This window comes from Lineus longissimus, unplaced genomic scaffold (genome assembly GCF_910592395.1).
Source record: "Lineus longissimus unplaced genomic scaffold, tnLinLong1.2, whole genome shotgun sequence".
Lineage (NCBI taxonomy): Eukaryota > Metazoa > Nemertea > Pilidiophora > Heteronemertea > Lineidae > Lineus > Lineus longissimus.
Genome location: NW_027020277.1, coordinates 23,330 through 38,297, shown reverse-complemented (window position 1 = coordinate 38,297; position 14,968 = coordinate 23,330). Strand labels below are relative to the sequence as shown.

General features: G+C 44.8%; 4 protein-coding genes across 4 annotated transcripts; all 4 read left to right on the top strand.

Annotated features, from left to right (window-relative positions):
• The first annotated feature begins 366 nt into the window (after positions 1-366).
• Positions 367-2,973, top strand: LOC135503553 (uncharacterized). Its single transcript, XM_064797156.1, has one exon. The coding sequence runs from the start codon at positions 367-369 to the stop codon at positions 2,971-2,973; it is 2,607 nt and encodes an 868-aa protein (XP_064653226.1).
• Positions 2,974-3,092: 119 nt separating this feature from the next.
• On the top strand, positions 3,093-4,745 carry LOC135503552 (uncharacterized). The gene has a single exon (XM_064797155.1). The coding sequence runs from the start codon at positions 3,093-3,095 to the stop codon at positions 4,743-4,745; it is 1,653 nt and encodes a 550-aa protein (XP_064653225.1).
• A 204-nt stretch (positions 4,746-4,949) lies between these two features.
• Positions 4,950-5,894, top strand: LOC135503551 (uncharacterized). Its single transcript, XM_064797154.1, has one exon. It carries the CDS (start codon positions 4,950-4,952, stop codon positions 5,892-5,894), a length of 945 nt encoding a protein of 314 aa, XP_064653224.1.
• Positions 5,895-12,240: 6,346 nt separating this feature from the next.
• Positions 12,241-14,445, top strand: LOC135503550 (uncharacterized). Its single transcript, XM_064797152.1, has one exon. It carries the CDS (start codon positions 12,241-12,243, stop codon positions 14,443-14,445), a length of 2,205 nt encoding a protein of 734 aa, XP_064653222.1.
• The last annotated feature ends 523 nt before the right edge of the window (positions 14,446-14,968 follow it).

Genomic DNA, 14,968 nt, shown 5'->3' with positions numbered 1-14,968 from the left:
TGTTTGACTGGAGAAAAAATTTATGAAAAATTATTGAAATGAGAGAAGTTGTGTGACGTGTTGACTGGTGTTTGACTGGAAGGTGTTATGTGTTGTGTTGACTGACGTTTGACTGGAAGGAAATGAGGAAAATTGAGAAAGTGTTGACTGGTGTTTGACTGGAAAGGGGAGTCAGTCAAATGTGGTCTGGTTTAGAACTGTCACTTTTACACTACTCTCGGTATACCAATTTATTATAAGTCTCAAAGTTTTACCAGGTCACAAAAAGTGAGGGTTAAGTTCTCAAGTGGGTTACGTTAACGTAATAATTGTTTTAAAAATTATCAATACTGCTTCATCTGTCCTAAAATCACTGACATACATGTAATGGCGACTACTAAGGGTAATAGTGTGGCTGCTGAGCCAGCAACGCTTGAATTCCTATTGGAAAGGAGGCGCATCAATCGGCAGAGATACACCAAGTTGGAGAAATCCTTGTTCCGATATTATGATGATGTTCTTCCAGCATTAGACGATGATGACCGTTCACCCGAGAATGAGATTAAAGTGAGGGCAGCCATGTCTGCCAGAGAACAGTTGAAGTCAGCCTACATGGACTTGCAAGATACTCAAGACCAAGTGGATTATCACAGAGATAACGAGGAGAGGCTGAACGCTATGTCTGACGACCAGAGGAGAAGAGAAGATAAAGATGAGCAAGACTATAGAGAGAGGTACTTCAACTGTGATGCCAAGATCCAGAGGTTGGAGAAAGACTGGTTCAGGCCGACAAAGGAGAGGAGTGAGAGTGAAGGCAAAGGATCCCATCATAGTAGCCAGAGCAACATTGAAGTGTTAACAAAGGGTTTAGCAGAGGCTTTTAAATCCATGAACAATGGAATATCAGGAGAGCAGCTCACAACCATCTCGTCAACTTTGACCAAGAAGAAGAGAGAGCTACCCATACCAAAATTTAGCGGCGACCCGCATTTCTTCGATCAATGGCGAGAGCTGTTAGAAGCGGAGTTGGCGAAGCCAGGTTATTCGGAGGTGGAAAAGACGCACTTTACCATTACATTACTAGAGGGCGAGTGTAGAAAGTTAGTAGCGGGTATGAAAGATCCTGATTACCAAGACATCCTCCAAGTTTTAGAAAGCAAGTATGGTGACGTGGAGAGTTGTGTGCAGAAGGCTGTAATCGAGATAGCCAACATGGAGGCACCGAGCTCCCTTGCACTAAAAGACATGGAGCCATTCTGCCATAAGCTTGTGTCAGCATGGAATTATATTTTAAAGAAAACGGAGGCTCTATGTGAACTAGACGAAACAAGCTGGATTTTCACGGCGTTGGTCAGGCCCAAAATTCCCAAAACACTGTTGCGAAAGTGGGATGGCGAAAAGCTGAAGGCAAAAACAAAGTCGACTTTGCCGCTGAAATTTCCCGACTTACTGGAAAGGCTACTCGACGCCCTGCAAGTTACCCGAAGGACGGAAATGGAGGGGGGAAAGCGACCAACCACAAGTAGTAGTACTTCACACTCACAGAAACCAGAGAAAAAACATACTAGTATTAGTTATGGCAAGCCAAGTGCATATGCATTGAATGTCAATGCTACAAGTAACCCTAAAGCTGGACAATCAAAACAGAAGACGCAGAGTCGAACTCCCAAGTGCCCTGTATGCCAAGAAGCACATCTACTTTATCAGTGCCAGACCTTCAAAGCCATGAGTGTCAGTGATCGCATAGACAAGGTCAAGAGTTTAAAACTTTGTTTTAACTGCTTTGCTTCGCATTATGTCAAAGACTGTAATTCAAGACACTGTCAGAGATGTGGGAAGAAACATCATACCTTGATCCATTATGATCGTGAGCCAGAGCTACCGGAAGAAGAGCAAGTACAAGGTCTACGTCAAAAAACGGAATTTCCCAAGAGTGTAGGACTTGTCAAGGCCATTACAGGTCCAAGGGAGATATTGATGCAATCCACTCTAGCAAGAATCGAATCACGAGGAGCAATTTCAGTAGCGAGAATCTTATTTGATACAGGCAGCGGTGTATCATTCATAAGTAACAAGATGGCAAGAAAACTGGACTTGCGAAGACCCAAGGTTGAGGCAGAATTTTCACTAGCCGGTGGTAACCAGATGAGATTGAAAACAGAGAGAGTTAAGTTTCATCTATCAAGCGCTATTCCTAATTGGAAAGGTGAGGAATTTGAGATAGAGGCCTACACAGTTGATCAGCCTAGCATGGACCTCAACTGCGTGAGAGTAGATTTGTCAAAGCTGCAACACTTACAGGGATTGCAGATAGCAGACACATACCCCCGTGAATCGGCTGAAATTGATGTTATGTTGGGGCTAGAGGATACGACAAACATCTTACTGCCTGTGAGAAAAACTGGACCACCAGGAATGCCAACTGCCACAAAGAGTCATTTTGGATTGGTACTTTCAGGTATCTGCCCAATAGAGGAGCCAAACCAACGACATGGAAAGATTGGTATGGTAAACACGTGTCATAGAGTTTCCTTGGAGAATGAAACTGACTTTGCAGCCAGACATTGGGACCTAGAACACTTGGGAATATTACCTAATGAGGTCAAGCACCAAGCCACAGAATTGGAGATTGATGCATTGCAGCAGCATCTTGATAATACAAAACTCGTAGATGGTCATTACGTCACAGGTTTGATTCGCCATCCGGACTGGAAGGACAAGTCTTTAGAATCAAATCGAACCTTAGCAGAGAAACGTCTCGAGGGGTTGGAAAGAAGATTACAGAGGGACCCAGACTTGGGAGAGGCCTACCAAGAACAGATCCAAGAGTTAGTTGATAAAGGGCGTGCCGAGAAAGTTGAGGAATTGGAGAAACAAGCGCAAGCAATATGGTACTTGCCTCATCACCCTGTTTTGTTAGAATGGATAAATCAACCACAAAGGTGCGTGTTGTGTTTGACGGCTCCGCCAAAGGACCAGAGGGGGTGTCACTAAATGACACATTGTTGAGTGGACCAGCACTGCAGCCCGACCCACTTGCCATACTTTTGCGTTTCAGAAAACATAAAGTAGCGCTTGTAGCAGATATAAAGAAAATGTTTCTTCAAATCGGCATGCAAACTGGAGATCAAGATCTACAGAGATTCTTATGGCCTGACATGGACACTAGTAAAAAACCTGATGTTTACAGGCTGAAAACAGTAACATTTGGTCTGAAATCATCTCCATTTTCGAGTATCAAAACTGTAGTGGACCATGCACTCACACAGACAAAGGAATACCCAAAGGCTACTGAGGAAATAACAGAAAATATTTTCGTGGATGATGTACTATCTGGAGAAGACAATACCACAGCAGCAGCAAGCTTAGCAGTAGACATGAAAACAGTCTTGAAATCTGGAGGATTCCCACTCAGGAAATTTGTGTCCAACAAACCAGAAGCTTTGGCTGGATTAGAGGAGTCAGATCTTGCCTGTGGTATAGTAGTCGTCACTGAGGAACAATTTACTACAAAAACGTTGGGGATCAAGTACATTCCTAAAGAGGACGTACTAATGTTTTCCTTTTGCGAGAGGATGGAAAATGTACCCTGTGAAACTCGTAGGACTGTTTTACAACAACTTCATCGAATTTACGACCCGATGGGTTTGTTAGCACCGTTCACTTTGGTAGCCAAGCGGCTATTCCAACAGTCCTGGATGGATCGTACTGACTGGGATGAGAAGTTATCTGATGAACTTCATCAGAACTGGGTACGTTGGAAGGAGCAAGTTTCTGATCTGGATCAGATAAAGGTCCAGCGATGTATAGTTCCTGAGAGCTTCACTCAACCTAGATTCACACTGCATGGTTTCGGTGATGCGTGTGTAGCAGCATATGGAGGAGTAGTTTACGTCAGGGTTGGGGACTTGCCAACAGGGAGAGTGCACACAGCTGTACTGTGCTCTAAAACTAGAGTGTCACCACTTGGAAAGAAGAGAAGCTTACCAGAGCTAGAGCTCATGGCTGCGCTAATCACAGCACGCTTGGTAAACTACGTTCAACGTGAAATCAAGTTGGAAATAGAGGATGTACACTGCTGGACTGACTCACAAGTAGTACTTGCCTGGATTAGCAAACCTGCCTACACTTGGCAGACGTTCGTTGCCAATCGCGTGAGTGAGATACAGAATCTAGTACCACCTAGGAAGTGGAGTCATTTGCCAGGGAAAATTAACCCCGCTGATCTATGCTCGAGAGGATGTTCTGCTGAAAGCTTAGTTAACTCGCAACTCTGGTTGGAAGGGCCAGACTTCCTAAGAAAAGAAGAAGAAAGTTGGCCAAAACAGCGAATTGACACAGCTGAACTGGAATTGGCTGAACAGAAGAAAAAACCCAAGACTTTCTCAGCACTGCAAGTCAAAGAGAAAACAACTGACCAAACCAAAAGTGAGCAGCTGAAACTAGTGGAGAAATATGAGAGTTACCACAAGTTTCTGAGAGTGATGAATAGAGTCCGAAGCTTAAAGTACCGAGTGAGGACAGGAGATGGGCAACATGTTCGAGAAGAAAATGCAATCTTGACTCTCACTGATCAAAGAGAAGAGGAGTTGTATTGGTTACGTTGGGCTCAAGAACAAGCATTTTCAGTGGAAATTCATGCAGTACAGAATAATCTTTCGATTCCTGCAAATAGCCGCTTGAAACAGCTTGATCCGATATGGGATGAGAAACTGAAGTTACTCCGTGTTGGGGGGAGACTACACAAAGCACTACTGCCAGATTAGCTTAGAAACCCCATCATATTGCCTAATCACAATAGATTTGTGGAAATGTTGATAATCCACTATCACATCATCTTTGGACACACAGGAGTTGTTCAAACCTTGTCTAACTTGAGAAGCAAATACTGGTTAGTATGTGGCCGGCAGGAAGTTCGCAGAGTCCTACCATGTAAGAAATGTAGAAGTGCCAGAAAATTAGAGCAGAAAATGGCGCCGTTGCCAGAGGAAAGGGTTAATGTATCGCCACCATTTACCAACATTGGAGTGGACTATGCTGGACCACTCTATGTTAGAGAAGTACATGTCAGTGGAAAACATGGAGCTGGAAGCAACAAGGCTTACATCCTCATATTCACATGTATGGCCACCAGGGCAGGGCATTTAGAGCTGACAGCAAATTTGACAACAGAGGAGTTCCTACAAGCATTGAGACGCATGATGAATCGGCGTGGAAAGTGTTGTACCATCTACTCCGATAATGCAAAAACATTTGAGAGTGCAGCTTCATTGCTTTACCGTTTGTTCCACAACAATGCGAGAATCAAGGATAAACTCAGACTGGAAGGAATCGAGTGGAAGTTCATAACTCCTAGGGCTCCATGGCATGGAGGATTTTATGAACGACTTGTTGGAAGTGTAAAACGAGCTCTCTCAAAGATTCTCAGAAAGGCCAGCCTGACATTTACCGAGCTTCAGACCGTGCTCACTGATGCAGAAGCTCAAATCAATTCTCGACCCTTATCGGATATCTCGGCTGACAAGGAGGATCCTCTTCCATTAACCCCTGGTCACTTGATCATAGGAAGAAATCTGCAGTTGCTGCCATCTGTATACAAGCCAGAGTTGTCACTTGAAAGGAGATGGGCCTATCAACAGAGGATATCCAAACAGTTTTGGAAAAGGTGGACAAGTGAATACCTTGTGGAATTACAGCGCCGTTCAAAATGGACAGAGATACGAGATAATCTGCAAGAGGGAGACATCGTTCTAGTGGCGGAGGACAACATCAGAAAACTAGATTGGGCACTAGGACGTGTGATGGCCACACACCCAGGAAGAGACGGGTTGGTTAGGTCAGTCACAGTGAAAACCAAGAGAGGATTGATGAGAAGGCCTATTCAGAAGTTGCGTTTGTTGGAACCCGCAGAATAGACATTTAATCCAGAGTGACATACAAGAATTGGAGTTGAGTTTCGGTTACTCAGTCGTAGTTGTCAGATACATGCATGTCAACTGATTGCCAAATCTCTATCAAGGGGTCAAAATTCTTAACATTTTGATTACATGTATTAGTATACTATTATTACTATTACTAGGTATATCATCATCAGAGTTTCTTACCAGAAGGTTGTAATTTACATTTCCCAGGTTGGTAAATGGGGGGAATACTCTTAGCATTAGATTTGTCATTATGTGTATTTGAGTTATTTGACGGTATATTCTATAGGGTATAGAATTAGGTGTAGTTGTTTACTTATGTATGCTAGGTCTTGCATTTTGGAGCTATTGTCTTCAGCATACATTTCTCAGAATTAAGCCTTACGGCGGGTTAGGTTCATTGTGTTGTTGTAAATCTCGCCTCCTCGATTTTCAGGGGGGAGTGTTGTGTATTTGGTTGAGACGGTTGTATGTGTAACGACGACAACAACGAGTAATGGCGAGGAGTTGAGACATGAGAGCACGTGCGATGAACATTTGTAAAGTTTGATTGATTTTGTAGCAAGCAAGGAGAAATAAACTGTTTAAGAGGTTGAGGAGTTATATCAATATACAGTCCCTACAGAACAAGAACAACCTTCTGTCTTTTAAAAAACACCTTAATTAGCTAGCCACTCATCCAGTACACCTCACCCTTTGAAGAGAACAACCTACTGTCTTTGAGATACCTTGAATAGCTAGCTCCTCATCCAGTACATCTCAGCCTTTGAAGAGAACAACCTATTGTCTTTGAGCCAAACTGGATAAGGAGCTCCACATGCATTAAATCTCACCCTTCGAAGAGGACAACCTTCTGTCTTTCAGACAACCTGAATAGGGAGCTCCACATCCAGTGCATGTCAGCCTTTGAAGAGAACAACCTTCTGTCTTTTAAAAAACACCTTAATTAGCTAGCCACTCATCCAGTACACCTCACCCTTTGAAAAGAACAACCTACTGTCTTTGAGACAACCTACTGTCTTTGAGACACCTTGAATAGCTAGCTCCTCATCCAGTAGGGTTAGGGTTAGGGTTAGGGTTAGTGTCCTGATCAAGGACATCTCAGCCTTTGAAGCGAACGAACTATAGACTTTGAAACAGCCTGTATAGAGAGCTCCACATCCAGTACATCTCAGCCTTTGAAGAGAACAACCTACTATCTTTGAGACTCATTGAATAGCTAGCTCCTCATTCAGAACATCTCAGCCTTTGAAGAGAACAACCTACTGTCTTTGAAGTAACCTGAACAGGGAGCTCCACATCGAGAACATTTCAGCCTTTAAAGACAACAACCTAATGTCTTTGAAACACCTTCAGTACCTAGCTCCTCATCCAGTACATCTGAGCCTTTGAAGAGAACAACCTACTGTCTTTGAGACACCATGAATAGCTGGCTCCTCATCCAGTACATCTCACCCTTTGGAGAGAACAACTTACTGTCTTTGAGACACATTGAATAGCTAGCTCCTCATCCAGTACATCTCACCCTTTGAAGAGAACAACCTACTGTCTTTGAGACACGGTGATTAGCTAGCTCCTCATCCAGTACATCTCACCCTTCGAAGAGGACAACCTTCTGTCTTTGAGACAACCTGAATAGGGAGCTCCACATCCAGTGCATGTCAGCCTTTGAAGAGAACAACCTTCTGTGTTTTAAAAAACAACTTAATTAGCTAGCCACTCATCCAGTACACCTCACCCTTTGAAGAGAACAACCTACTGTCTTTTAGACACCTTGAATAGCTAGCTCCTCATCCAGTACATCTCAGCCTTTGAAGAGAACAACCTATTGTCTTTGAGACACAATGAATAGCTAGCTCCTCATCCATTACATCTCACCTTTTGGAGAGAACAACCTACTGTCATTGAGACACCTAGAATAGCTAGCTCCTCACCCAGTACATCTCACCCTTTGGAGAGAACAACCTACTGTCTTTGAGACACGGTGAATAGCTAGCTCCTCATCCATTACATCTCACCCTTTGAAGAGAACAACCTACTTTCTTTGAGACACGGTGAATAGCTAGCTCCTCATCCAGTACATCTCACCCTTTGAAGAGAACAACCTACTGTCTTTGAGACACGGTGAATAGCTAGCTCCTCATCCATTACATCTCACCCTTTGAAGAGAACAACCTACTGTCTTTGAGACACGGTGAATAGCTAGCTCCTCATCCATTACATCTCACCCTTTGAAGAGAACAACCTACTGTATTTGAGACACGGTGAATAGCCAGCTCCTCATCCAGTACATCTCACCCTTTGAAGAGAATAACCTGTTGTCTTCGAGACAACCTGGATAGGGAGCTCCACATCCAGTGCATGTCAGCATTTGAAGAGAACAACTTTCTGTCTTTGAGACACGGTGAATAGCTAGCTCCTCATCCAACACATCTCACCCTTTGAAGAGAACAACGTACTGTCTTTGAGACAACCTGAATAGGGAGCTCCACATCCAGTGCATGTCAGCATTTGAAGAGAACAACCTTTTGTCTTTGAAACACCTTGAATAGCTAGCTCTTCGTCCAGTACATTTCACCCTTTGAAGAGAACAAGCTACTGTCTTTAAGACACCATGAATATCTAGCTCCTCATCCAGTACATCTCACCCTTTGAAGAGAACAACCTGTAGTCTTTGAGACGCCTTGAATAGCTAGATCCTCATCCAGTACACTTCAGTCTTTCAAGAGAATATCCTACTGTCTTTGATACACCTTGAATAACAAGCTCCAGTTCATCTCATCCTTTGAAGAGAGCAACCTATTGTCTTTGATCATGTTGATACAACTTAAATAGCTAGCTCCTCATCCAATACATCTCACCCTTTGAAGAGGACAACCCGTTGTCTTTTAGAAACCTTGAAAGCTAGCTCCTGATCGAGTACATCTCAGCCTTTGAAGTGAACAACCTATTGTCTTTGAGACAACCTGAATAGGGAAATCCACGTGCATTAAATCTCACCCTTTGAAGAGGACAACCTTCTGTCTTTGAGACAACCTGAATAGGGAGCTCAACATCCAGTGCATGTCAGCCTTTGAAGAGAACAACCTTCTGTCTTTTAAAAAACAACTTAATTAGCTAGCCACTCATCCAGTACACCTCACCCTTTGAAGAGAACAACCTACTGTCTTTGAGACACCTTGAATAGCTAGCTCCTCATCCAGTACATCTCAGCCTTTGAAGAGAACAACCTATTGTCTTTGAGACAACCTGGATAGAGAGCTCCACATGCATTAAATCTCACCCTTCGAAGAGGACAACATTCTGTCTTTGAGACAACCTGAATAGGGAGCTCCTCATCCAGTACATCTCACCCTTTGAAGAGAACAACCTACTGTCTTTGAGACACGGTGAATAGCTAGCTCCTCATCCATTATGTGGTATCGTAACAGTAGCAATCATCAATGAAAGAAGCAAGTCTTGTAAATAATAACTATGTTCTTAATTACTCATCATCCCGTCTCCAGACTCCGGAGAGTCGAGTTACATCATTCATAACAAGGTGACAGCATCTGCTGTAGCAGACGACAGTAATATTTCAAGACACGACATATTCCCCCTTCTGTTAATAAGAAGTGCTGTACTGTCTGAATATTGCAAATTATTATAGGTGAAATTAAACAGTATGCAAAAGTCTTATCTAAAACACACAATCTTAACAATCTCACTTATGAAATGTCACTAGCACTTGTGACTGCCGTCGGTTAGAATTTAGTCAGTAATGCATGTTTAAGTGCGTTTTTGCAGTTTGCGCTCTATTTTGCGCTCTTTTAGTGTTTGGCGGGTAATTTGAATTTGGCGCCTCCATTTTCGTGCTCCTTTTGGCTAGTGCGTCATCCCGGTTCCGCCCAGCCTCGCTTTGAACCCAAACATGTCTGTCATTACGACCTGTTTAGAATTTGTGCCAGTAAAGGGTACTTTTTCGGGAACCCTAGTTAGACCCGATGCCGGAACAAAGGTAATTAACTAAAATAACATGTATAGAAACCCTACAGTACAAGCCCAGTTCATGACAGAGCCGGTAAAGGCCAGTTTTGATGTGTTTAATTCGCAGAAACCCACGCTTGTTTGCTCCCGCTATAGTTCCATAGTTTAACACCAGGTGACGCCCTTGTGCATGTCCTTAGAATGCACTGAAATGTTTATAGAATGCTGAGATGCATATTTTTAGTAAGGATCTCGGCAGGTAAATGCCATTTAATACATGATTCTATGTTAAAGATTCGGTGTAATGTTCAGATAGAATGCTGGAGTAAATCTGCAAAGTTGATACTGTATGGTTGTGCAAGAAACGTCATGAATGTGTATGTCTTGTCTGTCCTCCTGGATGTGACAATTTTTTATGGTTGTTCCTCTTCTACTCATCCTTTTTTCTTACAGTCACTGGTTCTTCCTTTCTTGTCCCCTGTTCATTATGTGAGCAAGTCTTTATGTATGTTCATTCGTTTTGTCTTTGTAGATTTACGTGATCTGTGGGATCCATTGTAATAAAAGAAGTCATGGAAAACAGTACTTCACTTCGTCCTTGACATATTAGTTAGATTCGATCAAAGCCGCCACAGTAAATCTTTACCCGGTGAAGAAAGATGTCAAGTTACGATTCCGACGAAGCTACGACAAGCCAGCTGGAAGGCATCTCGGTCCTGTTGAAGGCAGCAACAATGAATGATGAACTGACTTTGCTAGAGTTAGACAATCGCCGTCTGAAAGCTGAGCTTGCTCAGGCCCGTAGCAGTGTTGATAAGCGGCCGGAAACTCGTCTAAATTCTAGTGCTGTGTCGAATGGTGCCTCAGCCCAGCCAAATAACGAACTGGTCACTGCCATTGGCATGTTGGCTGATGTACTTAGCAGAAAAGAAGACAAACTTCCTCGCAAGGAGCCGGCCGTCTTTGCTGGCAGCGGTTTTAAGTTTCCTGAGTGGTGGCAGTCATTCAAGGTCCTTGTGGAGGACAGGTACGATTCGCCAAGCGACCGATGCTACTACTTAGGAAAATACACGAACGAGACTGTAAGGTGCTCAATCCAGGGACTCCTTGCTGTGGGAGATGAGAAAAGTTACAAAGAAGCCAAAGCGATTCTACATGACCGGTATGGTAACAAGGTCCTTTTGGCTAGGGCATTCAGGGACAAAATAGAACGTTGGCCCGTGATCAAACATGGGGATGGCCCGGCACTCCGAGATCTGTCTGACTTTTTACGTCAATGTGAAACAGCCATGGAAACCCTGAGTCAACTCAGGGTTCTCGATGATCCCATAGAGCAGGAAAGGATTGTGCACAAGCTACCCCGATCCCTACAGGACAAATGGTGCACAAAGGTGGATCATTTCCTGTATGAGGACAGTAATACGGACCTAGAATTCCACCATTTAAACTCTTGTGTGGGTTCATACAGAAGCAAGCCAGGATATCTTGCAATCCACTTTACAGCAAAGCAGACACTAGTAACCAGAAAAGTAAAACGTCGTCCTTCTCTACAGGTGCAGACAAGAAAATCGCCGTTCCTGCAAAACAATCTTTCGCAACAGGCATCGGTGCTGCCTCGCCAGGCGCCGGGGCTGAGCAGCCAAAAGGGTGGTCAAACCCAGTTGCTAAGTGTCTCAAGTGCGGTGAATCCCACTACCTAGATACGTGCCCTTCCTTCAAGGACCTGTCGCTAACTGAAAGGGTAGCCTTTGTGAAGGCCAATAGCCTATGCCTTGGCTGCTTCCGTAAGGGGCATATGAAACGGGATTGCAGGAAGAAGCAAACGTGCCAAGTGTGTAAGGCCCAGCATCCAACGTTGTTGCATGACTACAACCGAGGTTCAAGCCAGACGACGCCGCAGCAGACCCCAGCAGCAGAACCTACAGGTCGGGCAAGAACATTTTGCCATTCTTCAGACAGTGTAAATGTTAGCGGTTTTCAAAGTGCCCTCATTGTCCCAGTTCACTTGAGCTGTGACAATGGGAATTCTGTGATTGTGTATGCTCTGTTGGATGACCAAAGTGATGCTTGTTACATAACTGATGGTACGGTCAAAATGTTAGATGCACAGGGTACACCCGTAGAGTTCAAATTAAGCACTATGCTTGGGGAAGAAAGGGTTTTTTGTCAAAAGGTTGTAGGTTTGCAGGTGAAGGGTTTGGGCCAGGAAGGCACAATGGTCCCCTTGCCCAGTGTTTACTCTAGGCAGGTCATTCTTGCCACTAGGGATCAAATCCCTAACCATACGCAAATACGAAATTGGCAACACTTGGCTGGGGTGGCGGATCAGCTGGCACCCATCATATCCGATGCAGACATCGGGCTATTGATAGGTATGAATTGCACCGCCGCTATTAGGCCGCTAGAAATAGTTCCCGGCCCTGATCCAAATGACCCATATGGTGTAAAGACCGCGCTGGGTTGGGGAGTCGTTGGTACCGTTGGGAAAACCGCCAGTCATTTCGCATTTACGACCTCGGCTAGGGAGGTGAGTCCGTCTGTAGTGGGTTCAATGTTGGATCGCGAATTCATTGAATATGGTGGCTCTCTTCAGGACAACGATAAGATGTCGATTGAGGATAGAAAGTTCATGGATATCCTGAAGAAAGGCATTCATGTGAGAGAGGATGGGCATTTCGAGATGCCGCTGCCGTGGAAGGACGATTCAAAAATGCCCAACAACAGGACCCAAGCTGCCAAACGGTTAGCCCAACTCCGAGCTCGTCTGTTGAAAAACCCCAAGTTACGAGAGGACTACCTCAAATCGATGGATGACATGCTACATAAAGGCTACGCAGAAAGGGTGCCGAAAGATGAATTGAACCTCAGTGACGGTACAGTATGGTATATACCACATCATGGGGTATACCACCCAGTCAAGCGCGATAAATGCCGTGTAGTGTTTGATGCCAGCGCAGAATTCGAGGGTACATCGTTGAATAAGCGCCTCCTGCAGGGTCCTGATCTCACAAATAACCTTACCGGTGTTCTCATTCGATTCCGTAGGGAAAGATACGCGTTTGCTTGCGACTTGGAAGCCATGTTTATGCAATGTGGTGTTGACGCGCGTGATAGAAATTATCTTCGATTCCTATGGTGGGAGGGGGGTGACTTGATGTCCGAGCCTGTAGAGTACCGAATGCGCGTTTCCATATTTGGTGCAACCTCATCCCCAGGGATGGCAAATTTCGCGCTGAAGTCAGTGGCCGATGAATTCGAGAGCAAATATGGTGAAGAGGCAGCCGACTTCGTTAGAAAACAATATTATATGGATGATGGGCTAGATAGTGAAAGCACTACCAAACAGGCAATAAACATTGCACACTCAAGTGCAGATTTGGTGAGTGAACGTGGTTTCAGGGAACACAAATTTGTCGCTAAGGATAGGGAGATTCTCAAGTCGATGCCGCAATCAGAACTTGGGAAAAACCTCCAAAAATTGAACTTACAATCAGAAAGTGAAAGTCTACCCATAGAACGTACCTTGGGACTGGAGTGGCATGTCGAGAGTGATGACTTCGGGTTTGCTATCAATTTGAAAGATAAACCTCTCACCCGTCGGGGCATCCTCTCGACTGTGGCCTCAGTCTATGACCCCCTGGGTCTGGTATCGCCGGTGATACTGCAAGGTAAAGCCATCTTAAAGGAGCTGTGCAGCCAGAAGTTGGACTGGGATGCTGATGTACCAGAGGATGTCAGGATGCGATGGGAACGTTGCAGAACGGATTTGATGTCCTTGTCTCAACTTAAGATACCACGGTGTTACAAGACCAGTGAATTGGGCCCTGACACCTCAGTGGAGTTGCATAGTTTCTCAGACGCGAGTGAATCTGGGTATGGTCAGTGTTCCTACTTGAAGTATACTGATGAAAGTGGTAGAATCGAAACCTCGCTGGTAATGGCCAAGTCCCGGGTGACCCCGCAAAAGGTTGTCACTATTCCCAGGCTAGAGTTAGTTGCCGCCCTCACGTCAGCGAAGATCGCCGCCTTCACCGAAAATCAACTTCAGATGGAGATTCTGGCCAAGGTTTTCTACACAGATAGCCAAGTGGTGCTCGGGTACATTTCGAACGAGGCGAAAAGATTCCACATCTTTGTCAGCAATCGCGTTCAGCAGATTCGAGACCTGACAGAAGTTAAGACTTGGAGACACGTGGTCACAGATGCTAATCCAGCGGACCTAGCCTCACGAGGGATGAGCGCCACAGATCTACTCGCCAGCAGCCTGTGGTGGAAAGGCCCAGAGTTTCTACGAGAGACGACCAACCTGCCTGCACCAGACATTGAAGCAGCCCAGCAGTTGTCCGAGGACGACCCTGAAGTAAAGAGAACTGCGGTCACCTTAGCAACGCGTGCTATTCCACAGCCCTATCCAAGCCTGTACGAGAGATTCGGATATTTCGCAAGCTGGTTTCGACTCAAGCATGCCACTGCTTTGTGTTTACGATACGTGACGATTCTCCAGGAATGTGTCAGAAAGAAAAGAGCTGGAGATGGCACTAACGAGGAAGCCATAAGTCGGTTAGCGTTGAAGAGATGATGGCTGCAGAAGAGTTGATTGTCAGAGTCGCCCAAGAGAAGGAATACAGCCAGGAGTTTGCCTTCTGAAGCAACAAAAACATGTAGGAAAAGGGGGCAGTTTGTTCACGCTGGATCCTTTTCTTGACAACAAAGGAATTTGAGGGTTGGGGGGCGAATCAAACGCGCGAACCTACCGCCATCGGTAACGCAGCCCATATTGCTTCTACGGAAATGTCGTATCGCTTCGTGTGCTGCAGAGGCTTTTTCGGACTCTACGAAGTGACCAAGGGAGCAATTTCTTTGGGGGAAAAAATGTCCTAGAAAAGGCGCTCGCAGAAATGGATGACAAGAAAATTTCCACTGAACTACTCAAGGATGGTTGTGACTGGATAAACTTCAAAATGAACCCACCTCACGCCAGTCATTTTGGAGGAGCCTGGGAAAGAATGATCGGAAGTGCTAGAAATGTTCTCAACGCTCTCCTCATGCAGCATGGCAGCCAGTTGGACGATGAGCTCCTGAGGACCCTGATGAAGGAGGTG

Bases quoted from the DNA above. Each gene is read 5' to 3' on its own strand.
- LOC135503553 (XM_064797156.1), top strand. From the start codon at position 367: ATGGCGACTACTAAGGGTAATAGTGTGGCTGCTGAGCCAGCAACGCTT.
- LOC135503552 (XM_064797155.1), top strand. From the start codon at position 3,093: ATGCAAACTGGAGATCAAGATCTACAGAGATTCTTATGGCCTGACATG.
- LOC135503551 (XM_064797154.1), top strand. From the start codon at position 4,950: ATGGCGCCGTTGCCAGAGGAAAGGGTTAATGTATCGCCACCATTTACC.
- LOC135503550 (XM_064797152.1), top strand. From the start codon at position 12,241: ATGAATTGCACCGCCGCTATTAGGCCGCTAGAAATAGTTCCCGGCCCT.